The 23,473-nt window shown below is 40.6% G+C and overlaps 1 protein-coding gene across 2 annotated transcripts in view; it reads right to left on the reverse strand.

Moving 5' to 3' along the window:
- Positions 1–20,665, reverse strand: part of srrm4 (serine/arginine repetitive matrix 4) — a 104,627-nt gene extending 83,962 nt beyond the window's left edge. For both annotated transcript variants that reach the window (XM_038293446.1, XM_038293439.1), the window contains exon 1: positions 19,820–20,665. In XM_038293446.1, coding sequence (XP_038149374.1) covers positions 19,820–20,034 — 215 coding nt within the window. In that variant the 5' untranslated portion in view covers positions 20,035–20,665. The remainder of the gene's footprint in view (positions 1–19,819) is intronic.
- Between the last annotated feature and the right edge of the window lie 2,808 nt (positions 20,666–23,473).

Here is a 23,473-nt window from a genome sequence, read left to right on the forward strand (position 1 = left end):
GGAGAGCATGGAGAACAAGTCATTGCCTACTACAGCCGCTCTCTCAGCCGACCGGAGAGGAACTATTGTGTCACCCGTCGAGAGCTGCTGGCTGTCGTCCAAGGCCTTCACCACTTTCGGACCTACCTGTATGGGCAGAAGTTTCTCCTGCGCACTGACCATGCTTCCCTCACCTGGCTCCTTAACTTCAAAGAACCTGAAGGGCAGATGGCCAGGTGGTTGGAGGCATTACAGGACTACAACTTTGAGATCTGTCATCGGGCGGGTCGCCTTCATGCCAACGCAGATGCTTTGTCACGGCGTCCCTGTGCGGAGGGTGAATGTCAGCATTGTCAACGCATCGAGAACCGAGAAACAGCGACCCCGAGGGTGGCAGCTTTGCAGACCACCTCTGTGAGTAACAACAATGCTAGTCCTCCAGTCTCCTTGCAAACTATAACAGACGACTGCTTGGCAACAATAGACCCGCAGCAGCTCCAAGATGACCAGAGCCGAGACCCAGTACTCTCCCGAGTCCTGGACTGGGTAGGGGCTGGTCAACGACCTACATGGGCAGCAGTCTCTGCATTAGATCCTGAGACGAAGTCTCTCTACGGCCAGTGGCATAGCCTTACCATTAAGGATAGTCTTCTCTACCGCCATTGGCAAGCCCCCAGGGGTGCCCGTGACATCTTCCAGCTCCTGGTGCCATGGCAGCTTCGCCCCAAGGTCCTCCAACTGGTCCATGGCTCGGTGGGGGCAGGCCACTTTGGGGTTGCTAAGACCTTGCACCGGCTCCGGGCCCGCTTTTACTGGCCAGGGTGTCGGCAGGATGTAGAACTGTATGTTCATCAGTGTGACTCCTGCACTGCCCGGAAGGGTCCAACTCGGTGCTCACATGCCCCCATGCAGCAGTACCAAGTGGGAGCTCCAATGGAGCGTGTGGGGGTCGACATCCTTGGTCCCTTTCCCACCACCGACAAAGGGAACCGCTACGTAATTGTGGTCATGGACTACTTCACAAAGTGGCCTGAGGCATATGCTGTTCCGGACCAGAGTGCTGCCACCACTGCTGAGTGCCTGGTCAATGAGATGTTCTGCCGGTTCGGGGTGCCAGAGGAGTTACACAGTGACCAAGGACGGAACTTTGAGGCTGAAGTGTTCAAAGCAGTTTGCCAACGGTTGGGCATCAAGAAGACTCGCACTACACCATTACACCCACAAAGTGACGGGTTTGTGGAACGCTTCAACCGCACCTTGGCCACCCAGCTTGCTATCCTGACCAGTTGCCAGCAGCGAGACTGGGACCTGCACTTGCCCTTGGTGTTGTGGGCGTATCGAACGGCGGTCCAGGAGTCCACTAAGTGCACCCCCGCGGCTCTTATGTTTGGACATCAGCTCCGCACTCCTGTGGATTTGGTGTTTGGCGAGCCCCCAGAACCAGAGGTTGGGGGAGGGCCAGGCTTGGATTACCTCATCAACTTGAAGGAACGGCTTCGCTTGGTGCATGAACTGACAAGGGAGGCCCTGTCAGCTGCTGGGTCTCGACAGAAGCGGGCTTACGATTCTCGCTGTAAAGGGGAGGACTTTGCACCTGGTGCACAGGTCTGGGTTTACAGCCCAGAACGCAAAAAGGGATTGTCCCCCAAGCTGATGAGTCAATGGATTGGCCCCTGCACTGTGCTTGAGAGACTGTCGGACGTTGTCTACCGAGTACGACTGATCAAGCGAAGTCGGGTGGTGGTGCTCCAAAGGGACCGACTAGCACCTTATCAGCCTTTGTCAAAGCCGATGGGAGGGTCAGGGGCTCAGGACCAGTCCCATGTCCTTACTCCACCACCTGGAACTAGCAAAGAAACTGTTAGGCCAGGTCGGCAACGCCGACTTCCCCAACACCTCAGAGACTTTGTTGTGGACACGTGGGTTGCTGGGGACAGCTAACCACCTAGGTGGGGGCTATGTAGTGTGTTGGGGCAGCAGAGGCTAGTTTTCCCAGCATGCACTGGGCAGCATGTTCAGTTTTAGAAGCTGCCAGTTAATGTTATTTCACTCTTTCCAGGTTATTAAGTTACATGTTTATTTGTTACTGTTCTTGTGTCTGTTGTATCATTAGTTGCTGTTATAATTTGAAGTATTCTTTGTCCCACCATGAGTCTGGAAGATATGTCCATTAATGACCTTTCCTGGTTGTACAGAAAGTGGGTGTGTTCAATAAAAGAGGAAGCCTTCCGGAGTCGTGCGGTGTACGGGGCACGGAAGCTACCGCTAAAGTGAAGTCATCTCTGGATAGTTATTGCTATAGCAACCCATTAATGCTACAATATTAATGTGCTCTTGGAAATTTTAACAGCATCAAAAATTGTTTTGAAAAAGCTTACCTTCAGTTTTATTGTCAGCACCAATAGAATTGCAACTAAATATGTTACTATGCATTTTCAGAGTTGCAACTAATGTGGTTTAAATTGCAAAAGATGTAGATGAGAAATTTGTATTTACATTCTTAGAGCTACGTATCTACACTGTATTAAACCATCTATGTAATGTCAGAAATATCTGGAATTGTAATCAAACAATATCTTCTGATAATACTTGAAACATTTAAATTGGTGGCAAGTTGTTTTTCACCAGACAGGTTACCTGAAGGTTGTCAGATTATTTTTTAATATATATTTTTTTTACTGTTTGACATTTTGTGTCAAGAAGTGATGACAGGAAAGGTGAGAATGAATCAAAGAAAAAATGAAACCTTTGGGCCAATAAATTCATGTTCTACCACCGTCGATTGAATTTGGGAAATCTACAGTGCGTCCCCTTGCTCTGGCATCAGTTATGCAAATGGTGGCAATTTTAAATGAATGGCAGATCGTCTTCCTGAAATGAGGATGGCCAAGAAGCGAAAATGAAAAATGGAGGAGGACGCTGAGACGCGAGAGTCACTCAGCCTTGAAATGATTTAATTTAAGTGATGAGGAGTTGACTTTGATAAGTTTCAATTTTAATAATAATGAATGCGATGACTGCTCCGGGGGTCCAGTTAGAAAGAAGAGGCAAACTTGGCAAAAACAGCAAAAAACACAGCTGAAATTCCTTACAAGAAGAAGAAAACTTGTTTTCATATATTTCCTACAGTATATGATTTTTACTGCATTGGGGGAGATATACCTATATATTTGTTCTTTATTGGGATGGGCTTGTATAAATAACATAGCAAATAATTTTCTTTACCCTTCTTTTAGGACTATTCTACAATTTGGAAGCACTTAGGTCAAAAAGCACTCAGGTGTTTTTTGTATTATATCCCTTTTAATTAGTTTCTTTTCAATTAACAATTTTAAATGTATTGTATTGTTTAAAAATGCATTAAAAGAGAGGACTCTGCACATCTTCTATAGGAATAAACCACAAACTAAACTCTGCTGCTTAGTTCTGGCACTTTTATTTACGATGTGCAATCACATAAATTGAAAATAAACAGTCTTTTTGAACAGTAAGCTTTATTCCCATACTACATTAAAAAAAGGACTTAACAATGTATTAATCTACTTATTGTTTTGTTCTAGAAATAGAAATAATAATAAAATAGCTATAGCTAAAAGCCAATTTAATCACATTGTTTTGTCAAACACATTTGGCATATGAAATGATTAAAACAGCAGCATGGAGAAACATTATAATCACTGTGATAAAACAACAAAACAAGAAATAACTAATCCACACATCAGCTAGTCAAAATACTACAATAGCCTTAATTCAGTAGATCAGCAAGTGGTCAAATCACATGGCTTTAAAACATGTAAATAGACCTTTGTAATTTTGATGATTTACATTGTGAGAGCAGCAAGAGTCTCATGCTATGTTGCACTGAGCTAAAATATGCTAATTTTGACAACAGAACAGTATTTTCTTTTGTTGTAAATACTTCTGTCACAGTATTGCTGCTCATTCTGTTATATATTTTAAATTTTTCCATTGTGTGAAACTGTAAGCTTTTATTTGTTGGGAGCTGGAGAAATGCCTACTTTCTCCAGCAGAGTCCGCCCTGGTTCCTCTCAGCTGAGCTGTCGACGCACCTGCTTCTGATCATCTCATCTGGAGGACCAGACTACTTAAGCTGTCTTCAGACCTTGCCTCGACGCCGCAGTGTCTTAATCAGTTGGTTAGCACCTAAGCCATAGATCCTCTGAGAACCTTGTTACTCCAGAGTCCTGTTTGGGTTCTAACCCTTTTTGTCTCTGCTTCCAGGTTATCTGCTTTTCTCCTGTGAAGCTCTGGAAGAGCTTAACCAGCCAAGCCTGCCCTCCGAGCCAAACCTGAAGACTTACTCTCTGGATTTCCAAACAGCTCTGGATACTGAGCTGGAAACTCAAGCCAAGGTCAAACTCGTCTCTAGAAGTAAGACGCTGAAACAGCTTACGGACTCTGCAGATCCAAATCTTCTCCGGACCCAACAGTTCCGCTCCCAAAGCCTCTTCTACACACTTCAAGGTACAAACCTGAACTCAACCAAGATCAATCCCAACCAAGCCTTTGTTAACAGAACTGTCTCTCTCACAGACTCCAGTGAACCAGTCCCAGACCAGAACCAGTTCAACTGTTCATTTTATTCATGCTTGTGCAACAATAAACTTGTTAAAACTTTCCCTCTGAGTCGTCAGTGTTCTGCATCTTGGGCCTCTCTGTTAACCCATCATGACAGAACACTGCGGCCAGACACAAGGCCCAGCAGATCACCTCCGCCATCCGTCTTCAACTTCCCCCGACACTCCGAATCCATCCCACGTTCCACGTCTCCCAGGTAAAACCCGTCATTTCAAGTCCCCTTTGCCCTCCGTCCGACTCCCCTCCACCCGCCCTGGAAGTTGATGGACATCCGGCCTTCACCGTCCGCCGGATCGTGGACTCCCGTCGGCGAGGTCGCGGCTGGCAGTACCTCGTCGACTGGGAGGGCTACGGTCCGGAGGATCAACAATGGGTTCCTGGTTCCTACATCCTCGATCCTTCTCTTATCGGGGAGTATGAGCGCTCCCTCCCTTCAACTTCCTCCGCACCGCCAAGAGGCGGTCGTTGAGGGGGGTTACTGTTGGGAGCTGGAGAAATGCCTACTTTCTCCAGCAGAGTCCGCCCTGGTTCCTCTCAGCTGAGCTGTCGACGCACCTGCTTCTGATCATCTCATCTGGAGGACCAGACTACTTAAGCTGTCTTCAGACCTTGCCTCGACGCCGCAGTGTCTTAATCAGTTGGTTAGCACCTAAGCCATAGATCCTCTGAGAACCTTGTTACTCCTGAGTCCTGTTTGGGTTCTAACCCTTTTTGTCTCTGCTTCCAGGTTATCTGCTTTTCTCCTGTGAAGCTCTGGAAGAGCTTAACCAGCCGAGCCTGCCCTCCGAGCCAAACCTGAAGACTTACTCTCTGGATTTCCAAACAGCTCTGGATACTGAGCTGGAAACTCAAGCCAAGGTCAAACTCGTCTCTAGAAGTAAGACGCTGAAACAGCTTACGGACTCTGCAGATCCAAATCTTCTCCGGACCCAACAGTTCCGCTCCCAAAGCCTCTTCTACGCACTTCAAGGTACAAACATGAACTCAACCAAGATCAATCCCAACCAAGCCTTTGCTAACAGAACTGTCTCTCTCACAGACTCCAGTGAACCAGTCCCAGACCAGAACCAGTTCAACTGTTCATTTTATTCATGCTTGTGCAACAATAAACTTGTTAAAACTTTCCCTCTGAGTCGTCAGTGTTCTGCATCTTGGGCCTCTCTGTTAACCCATCATGACACAACACTGCGGCCAGACACAAGGCCCAGCAGATCACCTCCGCCATCCGTCTTCAACTTCCCCCGACACTCCAAATCCATCCCACGTTCCACGTCTCCCAGGTAAAACCCATCATTTCAAGTCCCCTTTGCCTTCCGTCTGACTCCCCTCCACCCGCCCTGGAAGTTGATGGACATCCGGCCTTCACCGTCCGCCGGATCGTGGACTCCCGTCGGCGAGGTCGCGGCTGGCAGTACCTCGTCGACTGGGAGGGCTACGGTCCGGAGGATCGACAATGGGTTCCTGGTTCCTACATCCTCGATCCTTCTCTTATCGAGGAGTATGAGCGCTCCCTCCCTTCAACTTCCTCCGCACCGCCAAGAGGCGGTCGTTGAAGGGGGGGTACTGTTGGGAGCTGGAGAAATGCCTACAGTACTTTCTCCAGCAGAGTCCGCCCTGGTTCCTCTCAGCTGAGCTGTCGACGCAGCTGCTTCTGATCATCTCATCTAGAGGACCAGACCACTTAAGCTGTCTTCAGACCTTGCCTTGACCCCGCAGTGTCTTAATCAGTTGGTTAGCACCTAAGCCATAGATCCTCTGAGAACCTTGTTACTCCTGAGTCCTGTTTGGGTTCTAACCCTTTTTGTCTCTGCTTCCAGGTTATCTGCTTTTCTCCTGTGAAGCTCTGGAAGAGCTTAACCAGCCGAGCCTGCCCTCCGAGCCAAACCTGAAGACTTACTCTCTGGATTTCCAAACAGCTCTGGATACTGAGCTGGAAACTCAAGCCAAGGTCAAACTCGTCTCTAGAAGTAAGACGCTGAAACAGCTTACGGACTCTGCAGATCCAAATCTTCTCCGGACCCAACAGTTCCGCTCCCAAAGCCTCTTCTACGCACTTCAAGGTACAAACCTGAACTCAACCAAGATCAATCCCAACCAAGCCTTCGCTAACAGAACTGTCTCTCTCACAGACTCCAGTGAACCAGTCCCAGACCAGAACCAGTTCAACTGTTCATTTTATTCATGCTTGTGCAACAATAAACTTGTTAAAACTTTCCCTTTGAGTCGTCAGTTTTCTGCATCTTGAGCCTCTCTGTTAACCCATCATGACATTATTTGCCTTTTGCTTTTTTGTTGGTAAGTGTTTTCTATATATTTTATTCTATTCTGTATTATACTGAAACATATTTACTTACTTATAAAAAGAACAAATAATGTTGTCTGGATAGAAACCTATAAAGTATATTCCATTTTAGAAGTATTTGTTATTCCAGTGAGAGTGCTAATCTTTCACAAGTACCCTGTTTACATTTTGTCAGTCCTGGTCTTGTCAGTGCTGCTAGAAGAAATAACAAGTTATTAAGCCATGTTGTTTATTTTTATCTCTTTAATCTGTGCTTTGTGATCAACTAGGTTGTAATCAATGAGCCTTCTTCCTTTATACCAACCATAAATTAAAGATCAAGAATTAGCGATGTCTGCCTGTCTGTGAGACATAATTCTGCCCATTTTGTACAAGTCAGCAGGTTTTATGCTGTGCTGTAGAATGGGTACAAAGCAACTGTTATATCTTTGAGCCTACAGACAGTATAATTTATTTGCATAGAGAAAATTCTCAACAAATGATTTATATTTTTGGACAGGTTTATGATAATCATCAAAATGAAATAATCTTGGCCTCACAATATATTCCTTTTTTCCTATATTTGCTTCCTTTCTTGCCTCCTCTAATTTATGTCGCAATATTGCAACCAGTTTTTATTAAATAAATAAATAAATAGATCTGTGTTGATTTTACCTACAGTAACACCTTCATCAAGTCTGGATGTCAGTTAGACATAATGCCAGTATACCTGACTCTATCCTCAGTAAAGTTTCATTTATTTTTAAACATAGGAAGGTATTTCAAGAAATAGAAAAATACTTATCACCATTTTTATTTGTGGCATTAAATAAGCTTTGTTCTCATTGCAACCCATGAGCTTTTAGGGGCAATCACTAAATATGTCCTTTTAAATTGATTTTGTTAGTTTAAATGCAGTAAAATAATTCAAATAAAATGAATTTTAAGTAAAGATTTGTCTATATTACTAATGAGATTGAAAGAATGTTGCTAGACACTTTTGATATTTTCTGTAAAAGCTAAAAACAACCTTAAATATTAATACTATATCAGTCAAAGAACTTAAAATATTTCAGTTATCGCTGATAAAAAATGTCCTATGCATTTCAGAAAAGTTCACAGCTTGTTGATGATCCTTCTTCCTTCTACTTCAATTTGTTCTAATTATTTTGCAGAGTCTACACTCAACAAATTACCCAGATAATGTAAGCATGCAACACACACGCATTCACATATTGTGATCCATCAACCCAATTTACTATGTTAATGGAGGTAAATGCCAAGAGCCTTTTCAAATGTCAGCGAGCTGCATTTTAACTCAAAGTGAGTGCAGCAGGTGCAGATCCATAAAACTTCAATATTACACCGATAAATAAATCTGTTATTACAAACAAGTGAAGTCCTTTTGTAACACAGTTTGTCACACCTCTTACAAAACAAAAGGTATATATAAAAAGTTACATATATATATATTTTTTGGATTAGGTGTTATGCTGGCTCATAAGATTCATAAGCATCAGTTTATGATATATCATTTATAGGAAGGAGTTTACCGACTTCATGAGGAAGAGAGGAAAAAATCTTCATCCAAATTTCTTTTTTCCTCACTGTGGCCTTAATAGTCTGTCATACATTTATTAACATAGTAATAACTTATATTTAATTATTCTAAATAAAACAAAAGGAAAAGTAGTGATGTGAAAAACAAAAGTATCCGTTTTGATGCAATATAATGTGACTCCATAAATCACCTGTCTTATAGAATGTGAATGTACGTCCATGAGAACAGCATCTACTAACAGCTTAGCCTGTTCTTGCCTAAAATACCCGCAGAGCAGCACTACATAGGAGCAAAATGGCAGCATGTGTGTCTAGTGGACTGAAACACTCGCCTAAAGACAATTTACCACAATAAGGTTCTTTTGCTAAAAGCATTATAAAGTCCTGAGTTACTTTTTCACTAGACATACTTTAAAAGGCAATGCTGTTTTACTGCAAATATGTGCATATAGGCTAAAGTGGACATGGAGAGAGTTGTCGCTTGTTACTCATCTTGTGCTGGTCTACAGACATTGCTCAGCAACCCCAATAGTGGGAAAATGTAAAATATTGCTGGTTGAAATGAATTGATAGTTAAAAATGTAAGTTTTATCAAAAAATACTTAAAACATTACATTAAAAATGTGCTATGGGTATGAATGATTATAGGGTCCACTGTACATCTGAAGATATGCAGGTAGGGTTTATAACATTAAGAATGTTTGCTGGACAAACTCTTGCTACAATGCCATTAAATTAATTTAATCCTTTTTGCAAATGTAATCACTCCCATGTACAATTCAACCTAAAAACAATATTCAAAAAACTGTGCAGAGGGAAAAAAATTAAAGATAAATTCACATTAATTGCATTCTAGTATTCACACATCTACTGACGACCAATGAATACCCTCTTGGTGTGCCATTTTAAAACATTTATTTTCTTCTGGTGAACTTGTGCTTTTTATTTGCATGTATGGATGGACACATGGCTGTGCTTGCAGACTTTGCAAACACATCTGATTCTATTTTCATTCTGCATGCTACTAGCAGTATGAGAACGGCCATAAACGAAAGATAAGAGCAATGGAGATCGGTATAATAATGATTGTATTAAAAAATGACAATAATAACAATGAATAATAGTCACATAATTATCTAAAGGTGCTAGAAAGAAAGGCAAAAAAATAAAAGATAAAAATGCAAGTTAAAGATGTAACATATATTTAACCAATAGAACTAGAGCCTTCCAAGGATTTTGCTGATGAAAAACAAAAAATAATATTTTTTTAAGCTCTCCATACAAATGCTTTAGTGACTATATTTGACTGCTATTAGTCACAAGCATTAAACTCATCATTCTCTACAAAGTTAACACTAAAGCAGTATAACACCTCCTAGAATCAAATTACGAATCATCAGAGGAGAACTCATTTCTCCCAGCCACCAAATTTCAGAGACTGTGATAAGAGTGAAATTTAGGAATGTCAATGTGATCTCCTACAGCCAGAATGATAACTTTTTTCCAAGTAATCATTGTGTTGTTGACATTCATCAATGCCTCATCCAAACTCCCCTTGATGCACCATTCTCAGAGAGGTAGTGTCTTTGTCATTCTACTTTCAATGTGCTGCAGCTCTGCCAGTCAGTTTCTGGCTCAGTTAATGATAAAGAGAACACATTCTCCTACTATAGATCTCATACAATTAGAGTTAGATCAGTCTATAGTATGGTTTTGTCCTACTTTTCTGAAGGGACTACTCTCCTAGGCAGTTGGGTTGCTAAATTTAAATTTTTTAATTTTCTCTTGCAGGTTACTACTGCCTGTGTAAAACAATGCTTAATGGATGTCTTAAAATGACGGGCAGTCACGGTTTTCTTTCTTTTAATCATCAAAAAATTAACATATGACATTAATGAAACTTTATTTTTAATCCAAACAAATTGTTTCTAAAAGATCTTAAAGCACACGATTTATATAACTGTCTGATAAGATTTGGCATCATTCAGACACATTCACTGAAATAAAACCTCAGTGAAGTAAACATTACTTTGAATTGACCCACATGTTTTTCATGGTTTGACTTGGATCTGACTTGGAATGTGTTTAGGAAGATGGGACTTCAGGTGCTTAAAACATCAGTACTCAAATTACAGGTTGGTCTACTGCCAACTGAAACACTTGACAATAACTTCTCAATAGGTAACAAAAGGCAACCGAAAGTCTGGTTGCCTCCGATTTAAGCCCGTTTTCTGGCTACCATGACCTGGATGAGAGAAAATCTGCACAGGCTTCCTGCAGGATCTTATTTTATCACAAACATACAAAAAGAAGAAATTATCAAGAACTGTTTCCACATTTTTTCCTTTGTCAACAATGCAGATTTGCCTTGCATTTTCAACGCTATACCGAAATAGAAGCCTTCTCCTTCTGCCTCTCATGTCTGAATACTACAGTGCGACATATATTTAGATATCCAGCTGAGACAGGCTTCCACAAGTTGCTTAGACATGTTAAATAAGTATATGAAATTGGTGGAGTTTATTACTCAGTGACAATAAACACTATAGGGCCTTCTCTGCTATGCAATATTTGTAAATGCTACTTAAATGCTCTAACCATAATTTGATGCTCTTTAACCCAATAATGCACTAATGAGAATTTGCTGTGGACACCTAGAGTAGCAGACCATAGGGGGTCGGACCTATTAAGTCACCTCCTGTAACAATTACTTGGCCATTTGGGGAGACATATGCCTTGTGTACATACGTCTTTTTAATTTTTTAATTTTTTTTTTTTGTTTGTTGTAGATCTAGTTCTAGTTTGCTTCTGAATTTAACTTCTTTTTAAGTTAAATTCCATACCTGCAACCACTCACTTGAACTCTCCTGTGAGTACATATAGTACAGCCCTTGTTAGAGAGTTAACCTTCATATAATAATATTCTGGATGTTTAAGTTTGTTTCTCGGTTTTCATAAAATATATTCTTGCTTTCAGCTCACACAGCTTCTTCAGTTCCAGCATTTCCGAAAAGAAAAAAAGAAAATAGAGAATACAAACAAAGAAAAAAAAAATAAAAATCTTTAAAATGGATTTTTCATTCATCTTACCGTATCTAAAATGCTGTCATAGTTGTATGGCAGAAAGCAGAGATGTCTCCATTGCTTAGAGTCTTGGGTGTGTTTCTTCAATTTCTGTTTGTACATTTTCCCATGAATAATTTTTTTCTGTGTCCTTCTATATAACACCAGCAAGATTAGGATAATTTTTTCCATTTAAACTGACCCTTGACCTTGACAGCTTGACACATCACATAATTATTTTTCATTATATATATTATAAAATAACCTGTAAAATAAACAGGAGCGTTAAGCCAGCAGCAGTTGTTGGATTCTAATTGATTGGGAAATAAATACAACACATGAACCCTCTTTGTTGATAAGTACAAGCCGTTTTTGAGGAGTTGTGTCATCTCTTACTCTTCTGGTGAGAATGCTTCAGCATTCAATCATGGTTTATGTTATGCAGAGTTATATGACACATACACAGGAAGGGCCTGTTAGCGTGCAGCGAAACAAAGCAGAGAAGTATAGAGGGAGACATGTTGGGTAGAGGTACTAAGTGATGAAGAGAGGAGAAGAACAAGGAGAGAGAAGAGCAACAGTAGACCGACCCCCTCATCTGCCACTAAATCATGTTTGTCATTCTCACAGGGCGATTTAGAAAGGCAGATATGCCTCATCTCTGGAGGAGCTCTGGCTGCTGCTGCTTAATATTTTCAGACTCTCTATAGTGTACTCATTTTTCCCTATTCTCAGAACAGTTTGCATGCATTTGCTTGTATTAGTTTCAGTATTTGAGCTGCAAAAGTCAAGATACTTTGAATTTATTCAGAGGACAATGTACTCTTGTTGAGAAAGGAGATACAACTTCAACAAATGAAGCTGTGGGGAGAAAATATGAATTTGACAGAAGCATGGGATTTTAAGCAAACCTTCACAGGCAAAATAATTTAATAAAGAAAATTGTGGCTGTTTTTTTACTGGACTACGGATTTAAATGGCTGAGGTTGAAAAGTAATTTTGATTGACAACTTAATCACATTTGTATTAGCTAGCAGCACCGCTTTTGTAGGATATTGGTCAATATTTTATAGATGCTGTCATGGATCAAATCCATGTTGCCAAATAATCACCCCTTTCAAGTCAGTTAACTTGTTGGGTATTTTATGTGAAGCCACATAATTAAAGATTTTAAATCTGGTCAAGACATAATTCATGCTGAGACTTATAAAGTGTTTGCTAGACAGGTCCATAGCATGAAATAATGGAGTAGACAGACGTCTTTGAAACAGTTTACCTGTTAGAATTCCTGAATCATCATCTTGCAGCTTACAGCTAAATGTTTAGACTAGAAGAAAATATAACTTTCAACTCTTTGCATCATGTTATTTGGCTACCATAATTGAGGGAAACACATGTTTACTCTGACATTCATCTACTTTAAAGGTTATTAGTTACTGGTTAGTTCACTGGTTATTAGTGAAAAATAAATGTTGTGATGATCATTGAAACATTTTATATTTGTATATAAATATATATAAAATAGATTCATATCATAAACCTTTTTTTATGAAATCGGAGCTCCTCTGAGTAACGCCCTTATAATAACATTCAACTGAAGGAATTTGGAACAAAATACAGAAAAAAAAAAATAGACAGACTGACTTAATTCATTTAACTCTGTTTTCATCAAGACACATGAGCTGTTTTAAAGAGCTCCTATAGCTTAGTGTAAAAAAACAGCTGATCCCAGGCTGTTCTTTACATCCAGTCTGTTCCTCTGCTTGGTTTTGATGTTTATCAAAGCTGAAGGTAAACTCAAAATTCTCTTTTTGGATGAAGGCTTGTTTAATGTGTCTATTGGGTCTTCACAAAGTAAAACAGATCCCAGCCCTATTTTTATTTTAATAACTAATAAATAAAACATTTTCTTATACCCATTGCAATTCACTCTCTAAACACCAGGAATATGAGTACCCCCCTATTGAGAATAACTAGTTTACAGTTCCAGTCCAAAGTTTAGACACAAGTTTTTGGCTTATCTTTGTTTTTATGACTTCCTACATTGTAGATATATGTTGAATTCTGGTATAAAATCACATCGAATTATGGGGAAAAGAACTAAATATTAAATAAATTAACTTTTATGATTCAGATTTTTCAAAAACAGCCTGTCTTTGTTTCACATTACTTATTTTCAAATTTGTTGGGATCCTCAGGCTTGCCCACCAGAGGGCGCCGAGGATCCTCTTCTGCTCTCTTTGTCTTTCCCTTAGGGCTGGAGTCACTGTCAAGGTTCTGGAGATTACCCTCTGCCTCCAGCAGAGTGCGCCGTGGGTCCACCTGAGCTGAACCTCCCACACACCTGTGGCTGATCTACTAATCAGGAGGACCACAGTATATAAGCTGACTTCAGACCTTGATTCCACGCCGCAGTGTTGATCTTAGTTGGAATCCTGTCTCTTCGTGAAAGCTCTGGACGAGCTTAACCTCCTGTCTCCTCGTGAAAGCTCTGGATGAGCTTAACCTCCTGTCTCCTCGTGAAGCTTTGGAAGAACTGTCTCTCTGGCAACCTGTCTCTGGCCTGCAGCTCTGGGAGAGTTGCATCACAGGGAACCAGTTTCAAGCCTAAAGCTCTAGGAGAGCTAGCCAGCTAATCAGCCCTGGTGAGCCACCCGAAGACCCCTACGTGGTTTAACCTGAAGACTTCTTCGTGGAGTTCCCTAGAGGTTCCCATGTGGATTATCTCCTGTTTTTCTCAGTCATCCAGCCATCCCCCGCTCCTTGCACAGACTCCAGTGAACCAGCCCCAGACCCATTCTAGTCCCAGTGTTTTTCTGTGTGTATTTGGACTTTATTAAACATTTTGAACTTTTCCCCTGCCTCCTCTGTGTGTGTTCTGCATCTTGGGCTTAACACTAAGAGAACCCATCATGACAAAATTCCCAGTGACCTTCAGGAGAAAGTCATAACAAATAGTTCTCTGGCGATCCGTATGGAGTTTCTAGAGGTAACATTAAAAATAAGGAGATAACTCCAAAAGATGTTTACAGACTTTTGACGGGTTGTTTAAATAGCAAGGATAAGAAACAAAGTAACCAGGCTTTCCAAACAAAACATAAAAAGCTTCACGAGTGAAATAAAACCTAAAGCTGTGCAGGAAAGACAAAATGTTCACCGTAAAAGACCAAACACAAAGCCTGCAATTCATATCCAATCATAACCAATTTTTTTTTAACATATTATCTCATCTTTAATCATCAGATGTTTATGAAATCAAAATTGGAAACTAAAGTAGGATAAAAACATAACCTGTCATTACATTTTTGCACATGAGGCTTATGTACAAAAAGCCTAAATTGACTACAGACATTCGGATATTCAAACTTTTTATAAATTCTAACAAAAAACATAAGTGAAAATAATATGGAGAACTAAAGTTGAAAACTCTCAAATTTTCACAAGATTTTAAGGTGACCTGATCTCTGGAATAATTGCATTAACTCTTCATAGCTAAAGATGCAACTCGTTTTTTTTTTTTCTTCTTCTTCTTTTTCTAATTGTATTATTTTGGAAAAAATTAACCATGCATTACATATCCAACTAAGTGATTCATTGTCTCAGGGGTAATAAGGACTTGTAGTCAGTGCTGGAGCTGCAGCTGGATTGCTTTACAGTCCAATCAAAAGTATCCCTGCTACTCCGTCCGCCCTGCTGCACCCTCCCTCTGGTGCCGTCGTTCAACAAGCCCCCTCCAACCACTTCTCCCCCTCTTCCTCATTAAAGTAGCATCTGCTGAAGGGAAGAGGCCTGAATCCAGCCCCTAACCATGCTCACATACACCCCACCGCTTCCTTTTGCAAACACTCATGCCTGCCATCTGCCACAGAGTTGGACGAAACCCCGCCACTGAAGCAGCCACACGCTTTCACCATGCATGCAGGCTGAAAGCCCTCATTTAAAACACACTCAATTGCTGGAAAGCGTCTCCTACGCAGAGCTGCTTGATCGCACACAGATGCACACATTGACATTTGCACTTGAGCTCCAGTTTTGTAGTGCAATCTGAACAAGAAGTCCTCATGAAGGAGAACAATCTCAACCTGCCGTACAAATCCAAAAAAACTTCACAGCATCTCTGTGGGAGTCAAAGGAAGAGGTAGGGAAGACAAGGGGCAACAGTAGACTTTAATTAGTCCACTGTGGCCATGGGGTCCCTCCAGCGTTTCATTTCAGGAGGAAAGAGAGAGAGAGCAGAAAGGAAAGATGAGGACAGCGCTGAGAGAAAGGGACCCGTACTGATTGAACATGGAGCTCCTCCCTGTGGCTTCTTTTCAGCCTCCTTCTCTTTTCTTTCCATCTCTGCTTGTTGTACATACAGGTGCTGGTCATAAAATTAGAATATCATGAAAAAGTAGATTGATTTCAGTAATTCCATTTAAAAAGTGAAACTTGTATATTATATTCATACATTACATACAAACTCATATATTTCAGATGTTTATTTTGTTTAATTTTGATGATTACAAATGACAACAAATGAAAATCTCAAATTCATCATATCAGAAAATTAGAATATTACTGAAGACCAATAAAAACAAAGGATTTATAGAAATGTTGGCCAACTGAAAAGTATGAACATGAAAAGTATGAGCATGTACAGCACTCAGTATTTAGTTGGGCCTCCTTTGGCCTGTATTACTGCAGCAATGCGGCGTGGCATGGAGTCCATCAGTCTGTGGCACTGCTCAGGTGTTATGATAGCCCAGGTTGCTCTAATAGTGGCTTTTAGCTCTTCTGAATTGTTGGGTCTGGTGTATTGCATCTTCTTCTTCACAATACCCCATAGATTTTCTATGGGGTTAAGGTCAGGAGAGTTTGCTGGCCAATTAAGAACAGGGATACCATGGTCCTTCAACCAGGTACTGGTAGCTTTGGCACTGTGTGCAGGTGCCAAGTCCTGTTGGAAAATGAAATCTGCATCTCCAAAAAGTTGGTCAGCTGCAGGAAGCATGAAGTGCTCTAAAACTTCCTGGTATGTGGCTGCGTTGACCCTGGACCTCAGAAAACACAATGGACCAACACCAGCAGATGACATGGCACCCCAAACCATCACTGACTGTGGAAACTTTACACTGGACTTCAAGCAACGTGGATGAAGTGCCTCTCTTCTTTTCCTCCAGACTCTGGGACCTTGATTTCCAAAGGAAATGCAAAATTTACTTTCATCAGAGAACATGACTTTGGACCACTCACCAGCAGTCCAGTCCTGTTTCTCTTTAGCCCAGGCAAGACGCTTCTGACGCTGTCTGTGGTTCAAGAGTGGCTTGACACAAGGAATGCGACAGCAGAAACCCATGTCTTTCATACGTCTGTGTGTGGTGGTTCTTGAAGCACTCACTCCAGCTGCAGTCCACTCTTTGTGAATCTCCCCCACATTTTTGAATGGGTTTTGTTTCACAATCCTCTCCAGGGTGCGGTTATCTCTCTTGCTTGTACACTTTTTTCGACCACATCTTTTCCTTCCCTTCGCCTCTCTATTAATGTGCTTGGACACTGAGCTCTGTGAACAGCCAGCCTCTTTAGCGATGACCTTTTGTGTCTTGCCCTCCTTGTGCAAGGTGTCGATGGTCGTCTTTTGGACAACTGTCAAGTCAGCAGTCTTCCCCATGATTGTGTAGCCTATAGAACTAGACTGAAAGACCATTTAAAGGCTTTTGCAGGTGGTTTGAGTTAATTAGCTGATTAGAGTGTGGCACCAGCGGCCATCAATTTTGAACCTTTTCACAATATTCTAATTTTCTGATATGATGAATTTGAGATTTTCATTTGTTGTCATTTGTAATCATCAAAATTAAACAAAATAAACATCTGAAATATATGAGTTTGTATGTAATGTATGAATATAATATACAAGTTTCACTTTTTAAATGGAATTACTGAAATCAATCTACTTTTTCATGATATTCTAATTTTATGACCAGCACCTGTAATGCCCTCTCGCTTTCAGTGCATTTGCTCGTCACCCCTCAGTTATCCACAGTGAATAATAATGTTTCCTCTAGGAGAGACAGAGGCAGAGAAGCAAGCCTACGGCCATGCATTCTGGTTGTCTGAGCATTCCCCAGTCATCCTCTCTGCCTGGGCAAAAATCAACAGTGAGGTAGGCAGGATGACCCAGCCTACCCATTCCTTCCTTCATACTCCCTATGCATGTTTTTTTTACTCATTATTTACGATCTGCATCACCCAGAGGTCCGTCTGTCTCTTATTCCCTGTGCACACTCAAACAAATGTTGGACCACAGGGACACTCCTCTTGTCTTTTACAACCTGTCCAGGCAAGTTAGCAGCATTTTATATGTTTTCTGGGGATGTTTGCTCTTGCCTGCAACACTGCCATCATCGTCACTGTCACTCAGACAGAAACGGCAGAAGGGCAAACCTACTAGAGGAGAGATTTCTTTCAAGAGACAGAGAAGTTGAAGAGACAGTGTGGCCCAGCTCCAGATCCTCGGGCTATTTAAAAAAATGCTGCTCAGTTCACACTAGTAAGCCACATTACTTTGCTTTATTTCTTTTCTTTGTGGTCTCATGCGCTTTATTTTAATTTATTTTATTTTTTTGTGGAGATTTCCTAAAATAGAATTAAATCTGTTCAGTTAATGATCTGGAACTGTTAGGGCTGATCGCAGGGCTGACGCATAAATGCACATTTAGTCATATTCTCAGAATAAAAATTCTGTTTTAACTCAAATCCAAGTAACTAATACATCTTTTCTAATCAAGTCATGTGAAGTCATATGGTCCTGCAGTAACAGAAGCTATTAAAGACCCATTATTTGGTTCACTGTGCCTTTCCACTGCCTTTGCTGATGCCAGATGAAATGGGCCATTCTAATCCTCATTAACATAGCTAATTTCACATAAGGGAAAGTTGATAGAGGATGTCAAAACCATTCAAAGGTCAGCCAAGCAGGCATTTACTGTATCAGTATTTATATGCATATCTATAAGAGAGACTGTTCAAATATTTCAACATCCGTTTAATAAAATCTTTAAGTAACAGATCACTCAAGCATAGAGTAAAAGCTGCCAGATACGATACATGAGGCAAAACAGAGGTAACCTTTCAGTTTCTGACTAAACAGGTGACGCTGTCAAAGCATCAGATGACGGTTGGTCATGCTGACATGAAAAAGGGGTTAGGAGTTGGAGGATGGGCAGAAATAGGATTTGAAATGTTTGCCCTCATCCCAGCCTAAAGGGTTGCTGTACTACAGCCTTCGTACAGATGGATGGACGTGTCACAGCAACACATGAGGGTTGGTTCTTTCAACAGAGACTCCGGCAAAGACACATTGAAGAGAAGGGACAGACCTGACATTAGAGGCAGGAAGATGTTGTCACTTGACCTTTAATATTGACATATATCTGTGTTCAGAATACAGAAGAAAAAAAGATGCCCGCTGTGGCTACGTACTATAAAAAGCTAGAGTTGTTGAACTTTTTAACATTACAAAAGACGTTTTTTTTACTAAGACATTTTCTATTCTCATTCAAACTATAAATTATTTAGATTTATGGTTTTCTGAAATGCACAAAATGGCATCTAAGCTATCCTATTAAGGATATTTAGCTGATTTGTACAAATAAATGGGTTGCACAATGCTACAAAATCATATGCAGGGGTTTATTTATACTTTTGACAGCAAAATCAGCTGAAATAAATCCGGTTTCTATTTCTCGCCATTCTCTAATGTTCTGTGCAAACCTTCCTATGTTTGGCACTATAATCTGTATCGGTGGCAAGCATTTACTGTAGAAAGACTTCATGCAACTGGCAAAATATATTAATAACACATGTAATAGATCAAGCAAAAAGAGTGTGTTCTATCGGGTATTATACTTGTGCACATTCATAAAGCTAAAATATTTTTGAAATCCTTTGTACAGCCACAAAATTCCCATTTGCATGAGCGCATATAATGCTGTATTGAATTCTTAAAAAATAAATATATGTAACTGTGAAAAAAACAGAATAACAAAAAGTATAACTGATTTTTCTTTGTTTAGTTAAAGCTTATTTTGTATCATTGTTTAGTTTCCCCGATTTAATTCTATTATTTGCCTGGCAATTTCACAAATACATATAGCTGCTAAAATAGTATTTTATAATATCTGCAACAATGACAAGAAGGTTTTATTTTATTCTATTCTACATCAGAAGTTTTAGCCACTTTTTTCAAAGTTTTAGTTTAAGTTTTTAAAGATTTTTCTCTTCTGTTTATGGCTAGGCACCCACTGAGTATCCTTCTAGCCAAAAGCTTAACATATGAAAATATTTTGGAGAACTTACCTCATCACCCTCCGACTGGAGGTAATGCTCGCCACGATAACACTCTCTGGTCTTGGGGTGGCCACAGCCTTGAAAGTCCCCTTCCAAAACTTCTCAAATAGCTGCTTCTCTCCCAGATGCAGCAAACTGCTGCTGGTGGTGGAGGTGTTTTCTTCTGTTCCCAGGGCTCGAGAAGAACCATTAAGGTCAAGCTTGAATGAAAAAGGTGGCTGCATCTCAGTATTTTTTGTTGTTGTTGTTTAAATCTGAAAATGAGATGTAATATTTTGTCCCTCACAAAACAGATCCTTCACTCCACAAGCTTCTAAAGTCATGCACACACTCTCTCTAGTTGTTGATCAGGAACTGTCCAAGTACTGAATCGAAGCAACTACAGTGCAGCAGGCTGTTTTGCCTTGTCGTCTCCTCTTCGCTGCAACCGGTCAACCTGTCAGCGCGTCTGTCTGCTCTTCAACTGAGCTGTATCCCGGGGAGAAGGACAAAAGCTGACCCTTTCCAGCTGAAGGCAGGGTATTGTTCTTGAGTGTGGGTCGGGGTGGGGGAGATTGGGTTTCTTTCACCCCCTCTCCTCCTCAGTCACATCTGCTCCCCTGTTGAAGATGGGGTCTGGGTCGAGTAGAACGGGAGCTCTTTTGTTTTATCCCTGTGGGAACCTTTAAACACTATAAAGCGTCCCTTACCTACAGAGCAAGAAGCATGATTCAGTCAAAAGGTTAGAGGAGATTTCTTCTTAAAAAACAGAGTTTTGATTGTATATCCACCCAGAGGAGTTGAGCAAGTTTAGAGCAAGCAACCCTGACAAACGGTGTGGATGTGAGTAGAAGAGTGTCTTAGCGAGTGTGTGAATGAGAGCTGAGTGAGGAGCTCAACTGTGAAAAAGCTTGTTTTGTATCTCTGCATTGGTGACGTCAAAACTGGGGGCTGGGCTCATAGAAGAGGGACTCCTCCGAGAGTGTTTGTATGGGGAGGGTGTTCGGGGGGCGGAGGTGTGTGTGTGTATTATTCTTCTCTCTCTTAATTCTTTAATTAGTTTACCTCTCATCTTACATGTGCACACATTATTGTCTCTTTCTTTTAATTGTTCCAGTCTTTCTCCTCCCCTTTTTCTCCACAGCCAGACCTCACGCATCTTGTTTTTTCCTCCACTTTAAAATAAAGCTGTAAAACCTTAGTGCTTAGATCAGATCACACAAAATCATGCATAGCACAAGAAGGCACCAAAGAAAGCAGCTCCTCTAAAGTAAAATTCAAGTTGGTAGAATGCTGACAATGTCAAGGGTCAGATAAATGGACCCAGAATTCAGGCAGACAGAACAGGTTTGTGTAAAGATAAAACACTTGATGGCTCTGGATAACGTGGCTTGTCAGCTGGGACCAGCGTGCTGTATTCTCTGGTTCCCAGTTCCGTCCATGTCTGGACTGACTTGGGAAGAGGAAGGAGCGTGAACCACAAGGATGACTTTTCCACAACATGTGGCGGGAGCTGCCCAGAGAGTTCCAGGAGCGAGAAAGAGCCGCCTGTAGAGCGGAAGCCATCAGACACTGAAGAGCAGAAGAGTCCAGAGGCAAAATCTAGAGCAGGTAATGAAGCAGGGGCACAAACCAGAAGATCATAGAGAAGCATTACCAAAGAGATAATCCAAGCCCGGGTCAGGGGACAGATCCAAGGTTGTTAACGGGCAGAGTCCAAACAGCAGTCCGAACACTGGAAACAGACAGAAACAGACCGGTAGAGGGGCAAGCCAAAACTCAGGAATCCAGAGGCAGAAACTGGTCAGGATCAGGCAGTCAAAAAAACACAACAGGGTATGCTAGATACTTCTAACACTTGGCGCGAATAATCTGGAACTGATGACTGGAAATAGGAGCTGGGACAGGTGGATCAGATGAGGGTAGATGAAAATTGGCCATAGCTAAGCAGGTGGAAGGAATTAAACTACGGTAATGATCCAGTTATCTGTGTCAAGATCTTGACAGACACACCCAATACATAGGGGTCACTTGGTCTGAACTTTTCCCATAACCCACCATTATCCCACTATACACCAAACTAGAGTAATTGAACACAAATTGAATGTTGATGACGATGTTCCCTTCTTCAATGGTTTCCTGCAATTAAGACATTAATGATGTAGTGTGAGTAATGTTGATGTATCAATTATTTAAAATATACAAAATTTCTTGTTTTTCTATTTATTTTTTAAGAATATCAGAATTTTCGTATCTAATGCCTGATTTTTGAAAGCTTTACCTGAATTGAAAGAGATGCAAATGTGTTAGCTTATCTTCAAAACAGATTTAATTGAATTGCAGATGCAGAAGCGTAACAGTACAAATCTTTGTACATGGGTGTCATCATTAATACGCAGATCCTATTCTTATCAGCAAGCAATGTAAAATACTAAGTGGATGAGATGCGAATGTAAATACTTCCTTGCTGCAGAACAGATTTGTCAAGCCTGAAACCTATTGCAGGTAGTATTTGCAGCTTTATTTAACAAGTGTGAAAGTCAGGTACAAACTTGCACGCAAATATATCTGTGATTGTTATGGTCACAATGAGACATTGGTACAGTGAAAGAAGATTAAGAGTAAGTATTAAGTAAGCATTTGTTTTGTTCTTTATTCATCAGTTACTTTTTGTTGCTGGTAGGCATAAATATATTTTACAATTCCCTACAATTATTGGGACCTAGGTGATTTATTCAATTGACTTTATAATTTCAATCTTATCATTAAAAATTAGATAAAGTACATGCATTTCACTTAATGTGAATGGAAACGAGGTCAAAAAGAAAAGTGGTAAATCTGTCTGTACTAAATGTCTTGTAAATTACTTTCCCCACCGGGAAGTCTTATGTAGGTTGGGATTAGTATCTCATTCCTCTATACATATGCATAAAGACACTGCTCCCTGCCTCATTGGGACTAATAACGCATATATTAGTTGATAACTTGAAACCTTGATGTATAACACCACCAACTGCTTGATGATAAGTGGCCACTTCATCAGGGTGCTTTGCATAAAGAGGAAACTGAGGTGCTCTCCAATCAAACTAGAAAGCACAAACAAGGGGGAAAATATTTCCACTGTAGACAGGAATATCTAAAAACTTCATATATTGTTGCTTTAAATGTTGGACGGTCTTGTCAAGGGCAGTGGGTCAGATTACTGCAGGTATTTTTTTGTTTTGTTTTTTCTACAACGGGCTTTTGCTTCTGCATATTTTATAAACAGAGCTCAGTTGAAGTACATCAGAGTTGAAAATTAAGATTTGTGTAAAGATGATACTTTTGGTATGTGGAAAAGTAATAAATTAAAATGTGGTTAAAAAACTAAATATTGACACACACATATATACAAATATATATATATATATATATATATATATATATATATATATATATATATATATATATATATATATATATATATATATATATATATATATATATATATATATGTATAAAAACTGTTTTCTCACCCCTCGTGGGGTGGTATGCCTCATCCTCAAGCTCGGGTCCTCTACCAGAGGCCTGGGAGTTTGAGGGTTCTGCGCAGTATCTTAGCTTTTCCTAGCTAGGACTGCACTCTTCTGGACAGAGACCTCTGATGTTTTACCTGGAATCTGCTGTAGCCACTCTCCCAGTTTG

Source organism: Cyprinodon tularosa, unplaced genomic scaffold, assembly GCF_016077235.1.
Source record: "Cyprinodon tularosa strain WSP-4 unplaced genomic scaffold, ASM1607723v1 ctg109, whole genome shotgun sequence".
Taxonomy (NCBI): Eukaryota; Metazoa; Chordata; class Actinopteri; order Cyprinodontiformes; family Cyprinodontidae; genus Cyprinodon; species Cyprinodon tularosa.